General features: G+C 37.2%; 1 protein-coding gene across 4 annotated transcripts; it reads left to right on the top strand.

The window, feature by feature from the left end:
• The first annotated feature begins 5,903 nt into the window (after positions 1 to 5,903).
• Positions 5,904 to 19,653, top strand: LOC149772867 (vitelline membrane outer layer protein 1-like). Of its 4 annotated transcripts, none has more exons than XR_016417565.1 (3): positions 5,904 to 5,990; positions 17,791 to 17,997; positions 19,164 to 19,653. XR_016417565.1 is itself a non-coding variant. In XM_089947184.1 (3 exons), exons 1-3 carry the CDS (start codon positions 11,782 to 11,784, stop codon positions 19,407 to 19,409), a joined length of 462 nt encoding a protein of 153 aa, XP_089803310.1. In that variant the 5' UTR covers positions 11,694 to 11,781; the 3' UTR covers positions 19,410 to 19,653. The 4 variants fall into 4 exon arrangements, 3 of the variants coding, with proteins under 3 accessions (XP_089803310.1, XP_089803311.1, XP_089803309.1); XM_089947184.1 differs by lacking the exon at positions 5,904 to 5,990 and adding an exon at positions 11,694 to 11,790; XM_089947185.1 differs by lacking the exon at positions 5,904 to 5,990 and adding an exon at positions 14,136 to 14,431 and having other exon boundaries at positions 19,169 to 19,653.
• Positions 19,654 to 20,129: the final 476 nt, after the last annotated feature.

The following is a 20,129-nucleotide window of genomic DNA, read 5'->3' as shown; positions in this document are numbered from 1 at the left end:
TATTTAAATATTTGTCTTAAATATAATATGGAGGAGTTTTCGAGGTTATCTGCAGTTGGCGCCGGGAGATTCAATCTTGACAGACTAACCCCTGACTCGCGGAGGCGGGCCCTGACTGATCTGTTTGATATTATCAGGAATGCCAAAAAAGAATTCCGCCACGACGGTGCATCTCACGTGTGGTCGTCACTTAGAATTATCCGCGACGATTTTGCCAATGTCGTTGACAAAGTCATCGATGCTACAATGAATGATGCACGAGCTAAAACAATTATTGATTATCTCACCGCTGATGAGGGTGGTTGGAAATATGTTTTCAGAATAAAATTTATTGTGCAAGCAGATTCTGATATATGGATCATCCGTGACAAACTCAACCCTGTTCTTGATAATGGAAAAACCGTTCTGGTAAGTAAAGATTCCAAACCAGGAATGCTGACCTGGATTGATAAACCATGTTACACTCGAGCGCATCCTGTGACCGCAGTCATTTATGGAATCTATCCAATAAAAAAACCAAAAATTGATAAACTCACCGAGATGAGAACGTCGTTGGCGCTGAATTGTGTAGCCGAGCGAGTAATGGAACATTTTAAAAATGCGATGCGGGGAAACGGTCTGACTGCGTTAAGACAGTCCAAAATAATAGCGTGGGCTGAGCGGGTCAAACACACAGGAGCATCAATAAACGATGTCGCCAAGCTAGAAAGCGCATTAAGATTCCCCATAACCGTAACAACGATAACAAAGGAAGCATTATACAAATCAAAATATAATCGATACGGGGCTCCAATAAATATCATTGATCATAACGCTCATGCTTGGACTAACGCAGTTACGATATTTCCGCGGGATCGTGTTGTGAAATATTATTCGGGAAATATATTTGATGCTATCAAACAGATAAGCAAAACCGACCCTGTGTCGATGTGGTTGTTTAAAAGCTCCGAAGATTCCGAGTATGATCAATTTGTAAAACCCAACAGTGAATTATACCGGACGGAGTCGTTGCAACAACAAATGAAAAAACTCGCAGAGAAATATTCAGAAAACACTGAGCAGTTACTGGTTAATTGTTTTACAATTCCGAGTTTTGCTGCTCACGCTGCAAGAGAAAGAAATTCATGGAGACCAACCCGAAGTCAGTTTCTCTCGGATATACAATTAAGTTGTGTCGAGTATGGACATGGCGGGCTGTGGAATACCCAGTATGACTACCGGGATATGATTTCCGTGATATCATCGCGTGTTATCCGGGAAGCTTTCTCGGGATGGGCGAGTGTCGCGAATACTTTAAGCGATTTGGACATCCCACGAACTCGACGACACGAGTTGCTATAAACGGTCCTTTACCCGACTTTGATTTGACAGGATTTGCTCGTGTGACTTCGTTTGAATTCGCTACGAGACTTCATCCGTGCTGTTATGTTTGGTTTGGCAGACACTTCAGTGAAAAGCGCTGAGTACCATTAGTGTTATTGCGATATATGCTTGACAGCCGAATACTGGTATCGTTGACTGTCAGTGAAGCAATCATATCATATCGACCGCAGACTTCAGCTTGGTTACCAACACCGGAGCGTATCAGTCTCGATGAAGTTATTAGCGAGTATGCACGAGAGAGTCCAAATACTCCCATGGATGTCATTATCGGTGAGGTTCCTCAAGTTCTCTAGATCAAACTTAGCAATAGTGAAAAAAATAGCAAAAGATCTCGGACGAAGAATAATCGGTAAATTTACTCAAGGTGGTGCATATGATCATAAACTACATCACTCGCGACTGATTATCGATGATGCTGAATTGGATTTTATAATTGCTGATGCCGTTGCGAGAAATATATTTTGTAATCGGGAGGATGCTTACTTGTCCGACGGGAAAAAATTGGGCACAATTGTAAGTTATATCGACGGAGAATCGCCTCAATACACACATCTAAGATCTTCGATGCTGGCTTATGTTTCTATAAATTTGCTATCAATGATAAATCGATTTCCTGACACCGCAGTTATAATGTGCGGCGATCACGGTCAGCCACCTCCGTTTGTCGGCGTATCTCCACATTCGTGGTTAAAAGATTTTGTAGATTATCATGAAGAAGTGTCTGATGATCATAGAGCGCTTGATGCAACGTTGAAGGAATTTAAAACATTAATCAGATTACAACCGAATAAAATTCAATGTGAAATTATGCGCGAGATGATTCCTGAAACTTCAATGAGCGACTTTTGGAGCGCGTGGAAACCAAACGATTTGATAGTGGCAAGTAGAAAGATAGTCAGAGACATACTTCAACAACAGCTATTTCAGTTACAACAAGAAAAGTTTCCAATGCTGCCAGTGCCGTTATGTTATAGACCAGCTGATACGCGGTTACAGAATATAGATGTTGATATTCCTGGGAAAACAGAGAAACGGAATTTACTATTGAATGATATTGTGTTAGCTGATATTAATGATGTCAAAGATGCACTAAAAATGAATAAATCCCCGTGGACGCTGGGATACGCAATGACAATTCATTCATCTCAAGGACTAACTATCAGTGATACAACTGTCTGGATTGTTGATGATCGAATCGAATGGTCAAACTTGGTCTACTTGGCTGTGTCCAGAGTCAGAAAAATATCTCAACTGCGAAGAATTCTCTTGGAAGATTCAATGGATGATAAAATTAATAATGAAAACAACAGCGACATAATAAAAAGAAAACTCGCTGGTTACAAACAAAGTGACAAAAAAATAATCGCGATTTCGACCTCGACGATGACTTCGTTGTTGCGCTGAAACAACAGCAGAATAATCACTGCGCGAGCTGTAATTGTATAATGCTATGGCAGTATTCGAGTAATAATCCAAGACAATTCACCGTAAATAGAAAAGATAACAGTCGCGGTCATACACGCGATAATATGATGCTGACCTGTCTTGAGTGTAATCGACGTAGAGGCGCCAGCGCCTTGGGTGCTAGTTAAGTGATCGGGGTGGTAATTGTGTGTCCTCGGGAATTACTTGTAATTGCTCACGAGTGAATCCACGTTGAGGAGCAGTTGAATCCAACCTGTAGATTGCTGGTCTACCAGTGGATCTAGTTATGTTAGATATCTTGTGTGTGGTAACACTCCAAATGGGATCAGTCGCTCTTCGTTTACCGCCATCAAGTTCACCTGGTTCATATAAATATCTTACAGTGACATTACCTAATATTGGCTGCGCTGAAGAATCACGTCGTACGGGTATATGCTTTTTTGTGATCGCGATGGCAGGTTTCATGTTGGTTCTTCGAGTTATTTCATTATTTAGCGCAGCTATCACACTTGGTAATCTTGCAACCCATTCACGAGATCTCGTATCCTGAATAAATTCCTTCGCGTACTGATATCCAAATAACCGCTCAGCAAGTGTTCGATTGAATCGCTCAACAATTGCCTGATCACGGTGAATTTCAGTATGCCCTCGTATGATGGTGACGTTATGTTGCTTCATCAACGGTGATACTGCACCTTGAAATTCTTTGCCAGGATCAACTTGTAATACATTTGGCCATCGCAGACCACTCTGTGGTCCAGCACCTCGTTGATAAATTCGTTCAAACGCAGAAGCAACCTCAGATGCTGTTTTAGTTGTTAAAGGCTCAGCATTTTTGTATCTACTTGTAACATCAACTACAGTTAACGCGTACTTGTATGTGTTTTGACGTCTTCGGATTTTAATGGTATCATGTGGCAGAAATAATATATCAGCCTGGTGAACTTCATTTGGCACACTAACACTGAAATGCGCAAAGTGAATTTGTTTAGGACGCGGTAGATAAATTTGCCATATTGCCTGTCGGGATAACCACTTTTTAGCAGTAGCTCGCGTAACTTTTGCTGCTTCAGCGAGTTTACTAATTTCTGCGCTACCTCTCCAATATCCCTTTGGGGAATAATAAATCCACTCCATTATATACCAGCACCTAGCGCTAATTTACCTTTCATCGCGGATTTTATTAACCAGGATGCTAACTTTTCTTTGAAAGATTTATCAGTGATGGCATTTAACGCATGAATTAATTTCACAGCCGCGAGATGACGCTATTGCAAATCCTTACTTCGATAAGCTACATCATGCGCATGACACCCCTTATCAATAGCATTTATCGGATACTCACCTGGATTGGGCTGATTCTGGTCATTAGGCCTGATATCAAGTCGGGTTCCAGGACCACAGTAATTATATCCTGGAAGATGTTTTTCTCCTGGGTATTTAGCCCACGGAGCTCCTGGCAGCGCTGTTAACTTGGCTGCGATATCAAAACCTTTTTTTTAATAAATTTAAACTTTTTTCTGCCGCATCGTTCACACTTGCCTGTAAGTACAGATCGATTATTTTTTGTTGTAGTGGTTGTTATGTCCGCAGTTGGGGTACGTGTTCTACATTTCACACAATATAAATCCATATTATTTTATGATATATCTAATGGAGATTACCGACTTTTCTGCTACAAAACGACGAGAGCCAATCAAACATAACTCAGTGCTGCCAAATTCTGTCCGAATGATTATTATAGGCCCATCTGGGCCGGGTAAGAAGTAGTTGTTACTTAATTTAATAATGAAGTGGATGAAATGGGATAAGTTATATTTGGTAGCTCCATCTGTGGACGATCAGCGATGCTACAGCGTGCTAAAAGATTTTAACGAGAATGCAGCGTCGATAAACGACGGTGATGATATTATTGAATTGATTACTGACATCGATGAGTCGCCGGGTATCGATGATATTGACGGGAGCATCAATAATTTAGTCGTGTACGACGATGTGATGCTGGACAAACAAACAAACCCTGCCAGGATATTTTCAAGCGGCAGATATAAAAACGTGGATGTGATTTATGTAACTCAACGATATACACAAATTCCGAAAATGATCAGAGATAACTGTAACATTCTTGCGCTGTTCAACGGCGTTGACGTACACACGTTACGAAATATTCATCAGACTAGGTGCAGCGGCGACATGGACATAAATAAATTTAGAAATTTCTTTAGTCGTGCTCAGGCAAAACCGCATGGATTTGTAACGATAAATTTACATGATCATCGAACACGGTATCGAGTTGGGTTAGACACAATTTTTAACTAGACAGGCGACGACAAGCAAACTCTGCCAGGGACTTTCACAGAAACACTAGTGTTGAAATGCTAGCATTTCAGCAGCAGAGAGGGCGACGACGCCACCGAGTGTTTTCGCAAGATAGACCCTTGTACCAAGAAATAGTTGTATAGGTAGATATTTTCATGAGATAACTCTTCAAGTCAGCGGAGAAAGCATATTTTGTCATGTTTCTCTGACTTGGAAGAGTTTATTTTGTGAAAAATAATATCTCTATCTAAAATGTCCTCGATAGAAGGCTCTGTTAAACGAAATACTTTGTGGGATTCGCACTCTCTGCTGCTCAACATCTTATCTCTCTTTAAATATATACATATTCGAGTAGTGAAATATAGTAATGATACCCATGTATATTGCTGTACTTTATTTAATTTATCCTTACGCTTTTTCAAAGCTTGAAGAATATGTGCTACCTTTCACCGATCCGTCCGTCTCTCGATCCGTCTCTTTATTCATTAGTCGGTCCGTTTGTCTGCTACAATATCTGGTTTTAAACTGCTGGGTGGAAGTTTAAGAAACATGTAGCTCTGCTGCCCCATTGCTGATCATCTGCAGGATGGGTGACGATATAAGCTGCCGCTACGTGTTATCCTTGGGGGAGGTAAATTAATAATCGAACGCAAGAGTGTTTCAGTTACAATGACATCTTGAAAACTATCCAACCAAACATCTTGTATATTAGTCATGGCAGGAAACGGTGTCATAAATGCTATACATTTTTCATTATGATCCCTGAAGCACTGTGTTGAAGGTTTAGGTGAGATCACAAGTGTAAGAAGTGGAGTTGGTATACATATTCGACGGGAAGCGTAGGGACTTGCTATAGCTAACAGGTACAGATGGTTTTCTTGTTTTAGATTTTTTACACCGGGCAGAACGTGCTTGGACCTGAACTCGAAAATCGGGAACATGTTTTGAGGGTAGGACATTGAAGGCTATGCTATACAAGCAAGCATTCCTTCAACGTCATGTAAAGTAAACAATACGTTGAACTGAAACGTTACCAAACTAAGGTTGATTAGGACATGTATTATAGAAAAGAAGGTCAGGAACAACTGTACTGGACGATGCAATTACATACTGATAACGTAATATTGACATTGGTTACGGTTAAAGTAATCCATAATACTAAACTAAGGTAAATGATGGCATCTTTCATACCGTAGTCCCTGAGACATGCGTTTCTCTGGCTGAAAATGTCACGGGCATGACATGAAAATTCCATATAATATTGGAAGTACTAAATGATTCAATATGGCGTGGCTTTTTACTCCGGTATTAAAAAAAAATGTATCTTTCTGTCGAATCATCCACGGTGGAATTTTTAGACTATTTCTAGGTATGTCACATCGGTGACAGTAGTACGTGTAAGAACAGTTCTAGGTAAGTAATAAGGTTATCTTGCATCGGTTGGAATTTACTTGTCAAATTGCCAAACCGAAGGGCGCTACTAGGTAAAGTGCCATTCTGGACTAGAGAAATGAAGACCCAGGATATGTGAATTTATGGAAATTGGAAATAGGATCAATGAATGCAGATCCTTACCTTTCCTTTGGGTAACTAGCAAAAAAGCCACAGGTATGGGTCATTGGATACAGGTATGGACATGACTATATTATTTCATTACCTTCATTCATTCTGTATTTTCATTAACTCCTTGTCCAGTATTTGTCAAAAGAGAGTCATACATCAAATCAAAGCTTCCTTCAAATGGCAATATAAGTTCATATAATATAGGTTGTCAATGCTTACATATCAATACTTGTATATTATTGTTTAATCCAAGCAATTCAAATTATTTAATAGTAATGGTGTGATACATTTTTAAAATCATCTTTCAAAATATCGTCGTTTTCGTTTCATTACTAATGCCATGATATGTCCGGCTCGTGACATTATTCTGAACTGCGTCTATTTTAACATGACACACAATAATACCTAATAGTCGAACCTGTTAAACGGCATTTTTTCAGATTAGTACTTAAAAACCGGAAGTTTCAGTTGCGTGGTGTTATGTCTGTTTCCAACACTTTTTCAGACATGATTCCTGGAAACTATAGAATAGCTACCTACTGGGAAAAACAATTGACAAAGTAAACAACTGCATCTGATTCAAATTTCCCCGTTTAACATGCAAAAGGACTACATGGATGCTCATCTAAGTTACGTCAGTATCCCTATGTTACAAGAAGGTACACTATCTTAATTAGATGTAACACAGAAAATCGATCAAGGGGTGTTATCTAAATTTGTCACCACTGGCTCCTCCGTACATTCTTGAAACTTATAGATCTGGCCGCTGGAATGAACAATTGACACGGTAAGCAAATATATCTGGCGCATATTTCCCAATTTAAAATGGAAAAGGCAAACACGATTCTGAATCCGAGTGGCAGTGGAGATTCTATACCTCAAGAAAGTTTAATGGTTTCTTCAGATGCCGCACAAGATGAAGAATTCATTGCGTTGCTGAAGAAGTTGGCTTTATATAAATACTTACCTGGTACATTTTATTAAATCAAACATAAAAATAAATCTTTAAATTTTATTTCTGTTATTTTGTTTTGTGTCCATTTTGAGACCTTTTCACCAATGCTGTCTATAGGCTTTCTCTTTTATTGAAATTTTGTTAAAGGTGGGTATAAAATTCTCACTCCTAGTGATTAATTATCTAAAGTCAAAACAGTCATTTTCATTTAAGATGTACCGAAATTCGTTTATAATCGATCATTAAAGTGATGTCAGTTAATGGGCATTATTAACATGCTTGAATGACAATATAGTTCTAAAAGTATGGACTAGAGTGTTATAATTAAATACCAGCAGGAAGTGAACACTCGACTCATACCACAAGGAATGGGGATATAGAGAGTTGTGTGAAAGTTATGCTATGTTTGATGCAACGCGCACATCCCTGGTTCATTCTTAGTCAGGCTCACGTTAGTTTTCTTATAACTACAAATGATGAAAAGTCGCAGAAGTCCATGTTGTGGCGTATTCCACCCCAAAATATTATATATCTTGTATCATGTTACATTACCAAACATAATCTCTAGTCAGTAACTATTACATTTTTTGGGTGTTTATCCACACTGTACATATTAAAAGTTTCGAACAATTAGTGATGTTTTCGTCACTTAAATTCAATTCTGATGAGAACGGTTCTTTTCCTTCCAAAAGATGTCAATATCTGTAAAACTAATAAATGTTTGTTTTTCCCTTAACAAAGAAACAATCTACGAGTAAAATAATATTTTTTTGTGTGAATGAGGAGAAGTGTGACTACAAACATTAACTCCTTTGCTGAGGTGATTGTATGTATTTATAGAAAGTATAGTGGTTTTGTATAAAACAATTATGTTAGGTTAGCATTCTCATCACTGTGGCTTGTGTGGTAGGTGATATGGGTAGTTGGTAAGAGGATATGTTTTCCTTCACGTCCGTGCTTGAGACATATAAATTGGAGCGTTCGTCGTTTGCGCCATTCCACGTTGAATGCAAAGTGGCAACCAACCATTTGGAGACAATTATCAAATTGTAGGAAGTGGTCGATACCCTAGGTATTTTGGAGGCAATACTAGTCGCGATGCAGTTTGGGGCCTATAGTCCTCATAGGCTGGTATGGAGATCAATAATTTGAAGAGAAGAAAATGCACATTAAACGAACTGATAAAACAGAAAAAGGAGGAAGAAGATAATAAAATACAAATGAGAGCGTGGAATGAAAAAATTGAAAATGAAGAAAAAAATGAGAAGTTTAAGAAAGAGGAGTGCAGAAGGAGAAACAGGAGGAGGAAAAGAATGAAATGAAGAAGAAGAAGAAGAAGAAAAAGGTGATGCAAAAAGTGAGGTGCTGGTGGACAAGAAGAAGAAGAAATTAGAATAAGAAGAAACCTAACGGCCCTTTTCAAGGCCAATCCATTTACTCGAAAAGATTTACGTCTTTGTTTGTTTGTTTGCTTGTTTGTTTGTCTAAGTCTATCAAGTTATGTGTTCCGCCCCGCCAGGCGATGTTTGTGGGGTTTTGTCTTGTTGTATGAACGTTACTGGTTTTCGACCCTCCAGGCGATGTTTGTGTGTGTTGGTCACTCCCGCGCGGAAGTACGTTCTCTCCCCGCCAAGCGTTCGATCTTTTTTTCCCGCTCCCCCTGTTTGGCCCGATTCATGTCAGCCACTTGCAACACTGTTGCCAGTGTCCAGTACTGTGATGTCACCCCACCTGTTCCATTTCTATTGTCCCAATACAGGCCTAACCAATGTTCCACTTTCCCTTGTCCGTATACTTGCCCAATATTCACCATGTCAAATTCCCATTCTCCGTAAACGTGCCGAGAGTATTATGTCCATGTAATTCCCATTGTCCGTAAAGTGCCCCCATCACTACTAACACGGTATCCGACTCAGTTTGTTTCTAGCAATCGAACCCGTTACCACTGGGTAACAGTCTATGAAGCTATGCACTCCGCCTGGTAAGATATATGTTCTACGGGTCCAACAAAACATCAGATACAAACGTTATATATACCCCATAGGTTTTAAGCTACTTTATGAAGATTCATCCGCAACTGTCTAAACTCTTGCAATTGAAGCAGGTCGGAGAAAAAAATTCATTGTATTAACTGTTGCTTTGACATGGTTTTTGATAAGTAGTCTTCGCACAATATTGCAAAAAAGGACTTCGCTGGATTATAACACAATTATCTCCCTTGAATTACTGTACTTTCTCTATAACCACATATCGATATCATTTTCCTTCTACTACGTTATCAGCCTTCAAAAGTAAGTCATTTTGACCAAATGTTATGGATTTCTGTCACGTATTGCTCCATGTTAACCCATCTTTGTTCAATAAATACGTTTTCGTCACTTGCTGAGGGATTCTTTGTGCATGTTGTAAAACAAACTGACAGAGAGGAAATAAAGAAATAGTGTCTCCATGACGCAGAAGAAATGGATATTTTACAGCTTTCGTTGTGATTAAATAAAAAAAAATACAACAATCTATAAAATTTCATAAACTTTATAGTCAAACGTTTCAATATAATAATAATAATAATAATAATAATAATAATAATAATAATAATAATAAGCAATATTACCAAATAAGTCAACAGTCAACATATGCAAACAAGGGACTATGTTCTTCGGAATATCTTCCGGCTTTGGTCAGGCTCAAGTGGGTTGGGCGGGGAACGGAAATAAATGATCTAAACTGTGGTGCGAGGTTATATAGTAATTTCAGTGACAATAGTTTTTTTTTTTTTTTAAATATTATCAAACTATTTCTTAACTACGGAATCAAACGAACACTTGTCAACTTCGTGAACGTTTATCTCACTTGTCTTTGTTTCTGAATGGATATAACCAATGCACTTCACATTAATTCTAGTTAATTGGTAATAGACAATTTTTTCAGATAAAACTGTAAGATGCAATCTCAAATATGAAATTTCGTCTGACATTTCGTATTTTACAAGCAATTAAGAGCAGACTGAAATCACACACTCTAACATACTAGAATCACCTACTCAAACAGAATGGAATCACCTTCTCAAACAGATCAACCTCATGCACAGTTAACAGTTACTCAGTTTTATCGCATTTTTTCATACGAAAAACCGAGTAAATCATTTTCATTCTTTCTGTGCATTTTGACATGGCTTTTGATAATAATAATAATAATAATAATAATAATAATAATTTCGTCATGCATCCAATCATTGCATTGGAAGAGGTAATAACATTATGGCCTAGACTTGTACATCACCTTTACTCGCTTTATATCTTCAATAGTTACAACAATAGTGACATTCAACGGGGTGGAGGGGTGGGGGCAGGAAAATAACGGGTTTAACACATTTTATATTTTACTGTTTAAAATTTTTTAAATTTTTCTTTCAAAAATGATTGTGCATAAGTTTGAATATGTATATAGCGATAGTGTGTAACACAAGTATTTCCATTTTTAAGCGTGTGTTGGTCTACTTCAATCTTTATCACACATGGCATTTGCCGCAACAGAAGGTTACGAAATGCTTTGCTGGTATCATCCGTTATGCATCGTGCATCATCCGTCGTGCATTGTGCATCATCGATCATACATCGTGTATCATGCACCATGCGTCGTGCACCATCCGTTATGCATCGTGCACCATCCGTTATGCATCGTGCATCATCCGTCGCACAGTCGTCTACACGTGCATATTATAACTCATTGCTTTCTTCATCATGATAGCATACATGTACAATACAACAAAACTAAACAAAAGAAAAATCGTATTTTCTTTTCACGCGAATATAAAAGAAACGTCCAAGGTAATTTTTAAGTAACTTTTTATTGTCAAAAATTTCATAAGAAACCCAGGAGTGATAAATTAGCAGACGTCAAACTACTTTTTGGTAGAAAGTAATTGAGTGGATTGTATGGACAAAATGCTTACGAAAGTAATACCAATACATACATGTATGTTAAAAATAGATGTACGAATTTCCGGTTTTGTATGAAATGTCGATCAAGAAAAGAATGAATGCGCATTTGCTCTTTTCAAACGTTTGCTCGATCAAAGTGCATTAAACTTCCACATTTCAGTCATCTGGTTGGCTAACGTACAAGTAGTCATCTGGATGGATAAGGTAAAATTAGTCATCTGGGGTAATGTGCATGCAGTCATCTTTCATTTCTCTCTCTCTCTCTCTCTCTCTCTCTCTCTCTCTCTCTCTCTTTGTAACTGAATAATGTTTTGCCAATATGAAGACCAAATAAGTACGTTTATAAAACCATAATAGCTGGAAACTAAAAACCGGTACAATCAGCAATTTATTTTCTTTCATTTTATCGCGATTATGACAACACAACGCGTCGTACACACTTGTTTGGTCAGAATTTACCTGTTACCAAATCAGCACAAGATAAGTTGTCTTAATATGTAACATGAGCGTAACCCTTTTTGTCAAACGTGCTAGACCTCCCTTTATCCTGATAATCTTAACAAAACTGGAATAGTGGTTGATGACACCAAATAAAATCCAGCAGTTTCGACCTTGCGTTATGTCCATGAAGCTTCACCTGTCAACCTTATGTAGGTACGGGTACCCGGGCGGTTGAGTTGTCTAATTCTAAAGCGCTCTCATTTACTGATCACCTCCAATTTACCGCTGTCTGCGTCGGCTCCAGTCTAGACGCGGCTAATGTGGGCATATGAGAAAGCTTGCCAGTAGCTTCCCATGGGTCGGTGGGTCTTATCGGAGTTCTCCCGGGTTCATCCTCCACCAGTTACACTGGCCGCCATATAGAGCCTGTCATGTGCTGAAAATGGTTTTAAACCCATGACAACAACAACCGCTGGACTTAGTTACTCCAATTCATCGTCGTTATTAAGATAAACACAAACTCGTTACTTGTTATATAATGCAAGACATACTACTGTAACAAACGGGAAGAAAAATCAGGTACATAAAATGCACAAAATTAAATCTCCACGTCATAAAAGGAAAGAAACGATAGCATGTATCGCAAACATCTGATATCGCCAAATGTGAAAAACGAATTAGTATAGCCGTAGTTCGAGACTGAGCCTAATTTCATGTGGAGAAGAAAGAAAATATAAGAGATTATATTTCGTACAATGTTTATTGTTAAGGTCAATGTTTTTATTTTACAAGTTTGCCAATATTGATATTGATTATTTCTTATTGTTTATTTGTAGTGCCAAGATATATCGATACACGATTAGGCAGTAGCGCTAATAACGTTGCGTACTCTGTCAGTAATTTCGTACATGCCTTATGCATGATAGTTGATTTGTAAATCAATGTAATCTGACTTCAAACATTATGCATGCCAGTCCACAATCTCTTTGATTCCATGTGAAGAAAACATACAGCAAACGTGTGGGTGTATCGATGCAGATAATGACCGTATTGCTAGTTAAGCCTTTGTCAGGTGTAGTTCATCATTGATGGACAATATCCATTCGCTCAAAGGTCGAGTCAACTGTAAAATATAAAGGCCCTGATTTGCCGCAGCAAAATGCGCCTGCAGATGAGGATCTATGCTGTCTGCTCTACTGATTACCCCTAACAAACTTCACAGACCCATATCTGCGGGACATTGTGCAGTTTGCAATTGGAATCGTCTTATACGCGAGCACATACGGCATATATACTATCGCAGTTGATAACCATTCCAGTAATTCCATATGAAAGAAGAAATAATTGCATTTGATAAAGAGTTTTGTAATAATGATCATTTGTTAACTCTAAATCTGCCTTGCATCAGTGACATTTGTACTCACTTGAAGGTGAATCACAAGGTAATAATGCGCATACAAAATGTTGAAAACCATCTATGACCTGACGATATACCCAGTTATTTTGCCTTAGTTATCATGCTGAATGTCCGCCACATAAGTAGTTATTTATGTCTGATCATTTGTAAATGTATGTTATAGCTCACCGTTAAATACTGATATTATAACGGCAGCTTGTTATCGTCTATTATTATTATTATTATTATTATTATTAGTATTATTGTTGTTACTATTAATATTATTATTATTATACCCGTAACAGGCCAGCAAACTGAATATATACGTATATTTGAACGGCCATGGGTTAAATCTGCTCTATGCAAACTGGTCGACTTTACACTACAATAATATGATGATAGCCAGGCCGTGCAATACGTTCAGTATGTACAAGTTTGCCTTCAGTAACACCTACTGTTTATTGTCTGAGTAGCTTATTTCAAATCAACAGCGGTATATATTGAATTGTTACACATATCGACAAAGGCCTCCAGAATCAGTGTTGACTTGTGCGTAAAAAGATGTTTTTTTTATTTTATAAAACCTCAGTCATTATTTATTGGACAGTTATTATGCATTGTTCTTGATTCCACACCGCATCACATTTAATTTTATTTATGAACTTTTTGCAGGCTGCAATGTCACTTAATTTATGAATTACAGTATATATGCAGGCTGTAATCTCACTTAATGTATGAATTACAATATACTACGCTTGATACTTCTATAGAAGAGACGATATTCCTGCAATTATACTAACTTCGTTGAGTAACAACATTTTGACAATGTTGCATACACTGATCTGTGTCGTGAGTCTCTGTAGTACAGTACAAGGATTTCCTCTTTCAAGACCTTTCCCTAGGTATGTTGTTCAGATTCTTACTGTCAACAATGGTGGCACATGGGGAGATTGGCGTGATTTCGATTTCTGTGCTGAAGGAACCTTTGCCTCTGGATACAAGATGAAAGTATGTATTTTCTTATGTCACTTGTTTAGGTTCGAATAAACAGTAACACAAGAAAGGGTGAAAACAGCAAGTTTTGAAGAATACAATAATTTATTTCCCTGGAAAATTATGTGGAAATGAAAAGATATGAACTTACGGTTTTATAGAATCAAATCCAAAATAATCCAAGAATAATTTTTTTTTAAAGTCCTAATAATAAAATGTTCTGCTGATTTCAAGTTTGAATCCCGACGAAGAATCCAAGATGGAAGACGATGACGTATGGTGAAATATGCAGTGTTGAATTCTACAGTTCCTTGTAGAAACAAGAATTCTCACTCCGGTGTTTGATAGCTGAATACATTTTTATAGAAATCTGTTCTTGTTCCACAATATTACATGAGCACATGGATTTTCCAGAAAAATAACAGAATTAATGCTTTTGAATCCATGTAATTTGAAATAACTCCAAACCAAGTAATATGAAATAGCTCCAAACAGCACAACATACAACGAACACTTTAACGGCCCAACATCTACTGAAAGATATTCTCCAAAACATGGGTTATATGGGCTTTCTAAAACATAGACAAGGGTCACTTGATCATCTTCCAGAAGTTTAAAGAAGGAAATACTTGTCAAATATCACTTCCACCCAGTGTGACCTTGACGAGAACATTTTCTCTCAGAAAAAGAAAATAAATTTAAAAAACTTATTTACATCTTAAACCCAAAGCCCTATCATGACCTTGACAACCAATCATTTTAAAACAAAGATAGAACATGTTTATGATGGTTGCTACAAATTTTGAAACAAGGACAGAATTTAGATCAACACTTGGTATTTATGACTAACGGTCAAGGTCAAACTATTTTTCTGAAAAACTATCATCTCAGGGGAACAAATTTACATTATTATAGCATACAATAGAATAAAAATATTAAAACTGACCTCGCAACGACCATGAAATCAAACATGAGCGCATTTTTGGATCGCTTGCATCTGGACATGTGGTTGCAAGACAAGTATTTCTTGAATGGTCTCGGCATATACATGAGACTGATTCCAAGGTAGTACCGTGTCCAATGGCATATGCTAACGAGTACAAAATAATCATCGAAGACATACTCTATGTGTGCCTTGAGGATGTCTTACCTGAAGTGGGAAACGAGATCAGTCAAACTCTGAGCAGAATGACAGTTAAGTATCCTCATAGACGACTGGAAGTGAAAACCTTCACCATTGCCTCTGGACTTCGCTACATGCTCGAAGCTCGTGTTTTCCAAGAAAGAGACCCACCAAAGCAGCCCCGAACAGTCATCAACGAAAATCTTTTCAAGTTGTGTCCAAGATAAAAATTACCCGAGTTGGTAAGACATTATGCACAAGAATGTTTGAACCTAACTTTGTCAAGATAAAAATTAACTGTGCTCATACTTGACACTGTTTGAAGCACCACGGTATTTCGTACACCACTCATGCAGGACAACATCCTTTATAAGGGTTTGATTTCACTCCAGGCAAAAATCATTTCCACCTTATATAAAGTTAGGCGAAATTTATGTGTAACTTCAGTTAGCAGCAGCTCTGGAAAACACAGTGAACGCCATCTTGTATGCAGAACTTGAGACGTGATCCTCGACTATTAGAAGACAAATGAACACACGAAAGAACCTATGGAGATGAACGATGGGGTGTGTTTGCTCCAAAACAGCCACCACCACAATCACACGTGAACAAGACCAAAAGTATACAGACATGATGGCCAGAACATAAACAACATTTGGTCTGCTGTTACTGACCTGGCTGAAAATATTACAAACCTAACCATGGAACAGTGTAACCCTATGGAGAAATGTTGTCTCATTGTGCTTCCAAGAAACCGGTATTACGACTTTGTGGTTGCTCTCTCTTTCTCTATTGTTCTTTTGTCTTACGAGTTGAGCTGATAAATCTAAGTAAACTGTTACTGATTTTAAATTGTACTTTTTCTACCTAAAATTTTCGAATGCTTTTTGTCAATTTCTAAACAAACAAAAATTATCATTCGGATCGGTTTCTTTTTCAGCTTCATATGATGATTCATTCATGTTTTAAAACGAGATCTGTAGCTTTCTTGTGAAAATTCCTTTTAGTTTCACTGATACTTATTTGTTCACATTAGAATAGTTTGCATCAAGTAAATTCTGTGCCATTTATATATTACTATTTTCTTTCAAAACAAAATTTAAAAACAATATTTAGACTGTGTTGGGTTTTATCAATTCTTACTTAGTTTTGATGTCTACTTTTGTATGGACGTCGTGCACTTTTATATAATTGTTCCACACCCACAGGTAATTTTTATCTGAATGTATTCTCTGATTTTTCTCCCGGATAATACCATTCAGAATGTAATTTATTTAATCTTTACATTGTGTTTAGGAAGTATTTCGATGTTCCATTTCATCAATAAACTTAAATTGTATAATACGTATTACAATAATTGATTGCATATGTGTAGTGTAAATGTACATTACATTTAACTGCCAGTGTTTAAAGTGATAACATATATCACATACTTCATTAGACAGTATTTTCTTTCGACTCTTATATATACACAGATTCGTTGCATCCGTTCCAGTAAACCAGTAATTAATTCTTCCCATTAATGCTTACACAAATGTTAATTTCCCAATCTTGGAAACATCATCCCATTTACAGAGATAAGTCCTTCAACAGTGTCTTCATTTAGATCTTGTAAGTTATATATTCTAGAGTCACCTTATATTACTTCACTGATTATAAAATGCTCTTCCTGTGAAATTATGGATATTGATTTTCGCAAATTTAGGCTTCTATTTTGCTATATTGATCTTCTCACCTTTTTAAATGTGTGCGTTCCATGGGCATTGTTTGTATTATGATCTAATGAACCTACCAATATGCTTTTGTAATACATCTATCCATTCGTGGTTTCATTTTGAGTAACGCTATTATAATTTTGTCTTAAATATCGATTAAATCTTTCCAGATATGCCTGCTTGTATCACCGCGAGTGAAAAAATGTTTAATATTTTCTTTCTCCAATAAAATGGGGGATACGCAATTACGTTTTAGACAATATCTTTTTGGTTATTATGAAGGCTCTTATATTTTGGGACGAAAGTCAGCGTTTTCATACTTATTTTAAAATTCATTGGTGTTGGGGTTGTTTCTAACTAATTGATGTCCACTAACCTAGGGTGAAGGTTAGAGGTTTGAGTGACTGTTAGTGGTTGTAGGTAAGGGTGATGTTAGTATATGGCCAATGAGCCGTATTTAAACAACTACGTCAACTAGGTTTCTTATCTGAATTGTGTTTAATAACAATCCAGTTTCATTCACATTCTGCTTTCAGATAGAATCCTATCAAACTAAGGGTGATGATACCAGCTTAAATGCAATCGTTCTTGAGTGCAAAGATGCAAAGAGAACTAAGTATGGAGGTCATGTGCAATCAGGGAGTGGACACTGGGGTGACTGGGGGGAATGGTCAACATGCACACATCAGGCTGAGACACAAGACTTCCTCACAGCGTTTTCACTTCAAGTCGAAAGCCATGAGGCACGTAAACCATTATAACATACGTAACAAGGAACTGTTGAAATTACCAAAATATTGATACCACAAAATGCTGAATGAGATATTTCGTGTTACTTTTGAAGTGTCTATAAACATATATTTGGGAAGGTAGGCCGAAATAACTTTATTTCAAGCAAATAAGCAATCCGAAGTTAAAGTTAGATCTATTTGAAAAATGTTTTTCAACACCCTATAGTATTATGCCGTTAGTAGTTTTGGTGCCTATATCCAGATCCACAGCTACCTATTGCCTCTAGTTCATATTGCAAGGAAATAGTAAAAGCTTCCTTTCCATATATGCTCTGTATTTACAGGATATTGGTAGAGTAATAAGTAACGTTGTCACCAAAAGTGATGGCAACTACCATACAACACTGTCTATAGTCTATCATGTATTTCGTATTTAGGAAATTTCATAATTCTAAATATAATTAGCTTTCCTCTCTCCTTTATACGGTCCATAGCCAAGATCATGATCGTGGGACGATCTACCTTACCAATTGTTTATTTAGAAAGAAAACAGATGAAAGCAAAATAAAGCAAATACTTGCTCAGAAATTGCAAAAAAACAACCAAAAGATTATTTTTTCCTAAACCTAGGGACTTAATTAACCTTGATTTCACCCAGGAGGCAGGTATGAACCTATTATATATGTAATTTACTTTCAGAATTGACCACCATGGTGAATGTTTTCGTAAATTCTATTAAATTCATGTCATTTATGATATAAAACGTTCAAATGATTTGCGAGTTGTTTGTCTGATTAATAAATATATTTCAGACTGTTGCCGAATTCGCCCAATCTGATTTCGATTAATTTCGTTGCCAGTCTTCTGTGTAGAAAGACAATCCATATATTGACCAGTACGAATGCATCCGCTAGGATAGAGAAATGCCGGAGTCGTATATAATTATTCATATCATGCAGGAGGAGAATGTCATTTACAATGTCGCACGAGATTATGAGGAAAGAAAAAGTCATCAATGGATTTATACGCGCATGCACAATCGCGCGCGCACGTGTGTGTGTGTGTGTGTGTGTGTGTGTGTGTGTGTGTGTGTGAAAACAAAACCGCAAAACTTTGGTTGTTTAATAGAATCTTTAATTTTTAGTTCAGTTTAATTCAGCTATTTTATTTTGGTTTAGTGCAGAAACGTTGACGATACGGCAGCAAACTTCGTGAAGTTCGTCTGTCGAGATCTGGAGGCTTCAAGAAATCAGTACGAGATTGCCAGCCCTCCTGGGCAAGGATTCTGGGGTTCCTATGCGGGATGGAGTGAGTCCTGTCCTATAAACTCCGCCATTTGTGGCATGCAGACGCGTATAGAGGGGTATCAAGGAGGGGGCGACGACACAGCCCTCAATGATGTCCGGTTCTTCTGCTGTAAATGAAACATGTTTTGAAATAATTAGGTCTTGATTACCGACAAAAACAATCGAATGCCTCTATTATGTATACCAAACACTTTGTTCCACATCAAATAGATCTGAACTTAGTTCATAAAGCTAAATATCAATGGGAGTTTGTTGTCTTAATCTGCTGATGAACACAAGCATTTTGACGATAAACATTACTGAATTTGGTTTTAAATTTGACCACTGCGTTATTTAGAATGAATTAAACTGGCTTTACTTACCAGCTCTTGGCTTAATCTGTGTATTTTCTGTATGAAAATATCTTGCATAATTATTCTATGCATACACCGTATTCTGATAATGGTATATGTTACTTTCAGTAACAACACTGCTTGTTTTTTTTTTTGATGTAGTTATTATTTTGACGTGACTAATGGCGAGGATCTATTTATTACTGTCATTAACTGTTTGGAACTTTATGCTGCTACTTCCTTAATCTCTTAATCTCTCTTAATCTTTTTTTTCTACAAGAAAGCTGAACATCCATTAAGCCTAACTTGTTTCCTAATAAAGACAAGTTTTTATAACACAATGCAATGAAAGATAAATTTACTAAAACTTCAGTACATTTGCGTCAACAAAGCAGGATGTACGAGTTGACCGACCTGTGAAATAATACACGCATGAATTCTGCAGAAACGTGAGAGCATTGATACAGCTGACGTCAGCATCTCGTCAATAATCTATGCAATGCTG

Source organism: Sinohyriopsis cumingii, unplaced genomic scaffold (assembly GCF_028554795.1).
Source record: "Sinohyriopsis cumingii isolate HCF-2022 unplaced genomic scaffold, ASM2855479v2 utg001070l, whole genome shotgun sequence".
Taxonomy (NCBI): Eukaryota; Metazoa; Mollusca; class Bivalvia; order Unionida; family Unionidae; genus Sinohyriopsis; species Sinohyriopsis cumingii.
The sequence above is the reverse complement of the archived record's forward strand: the minus strand, read 5'-3'. Positions and strand labels throughout refer to the sequence as shown.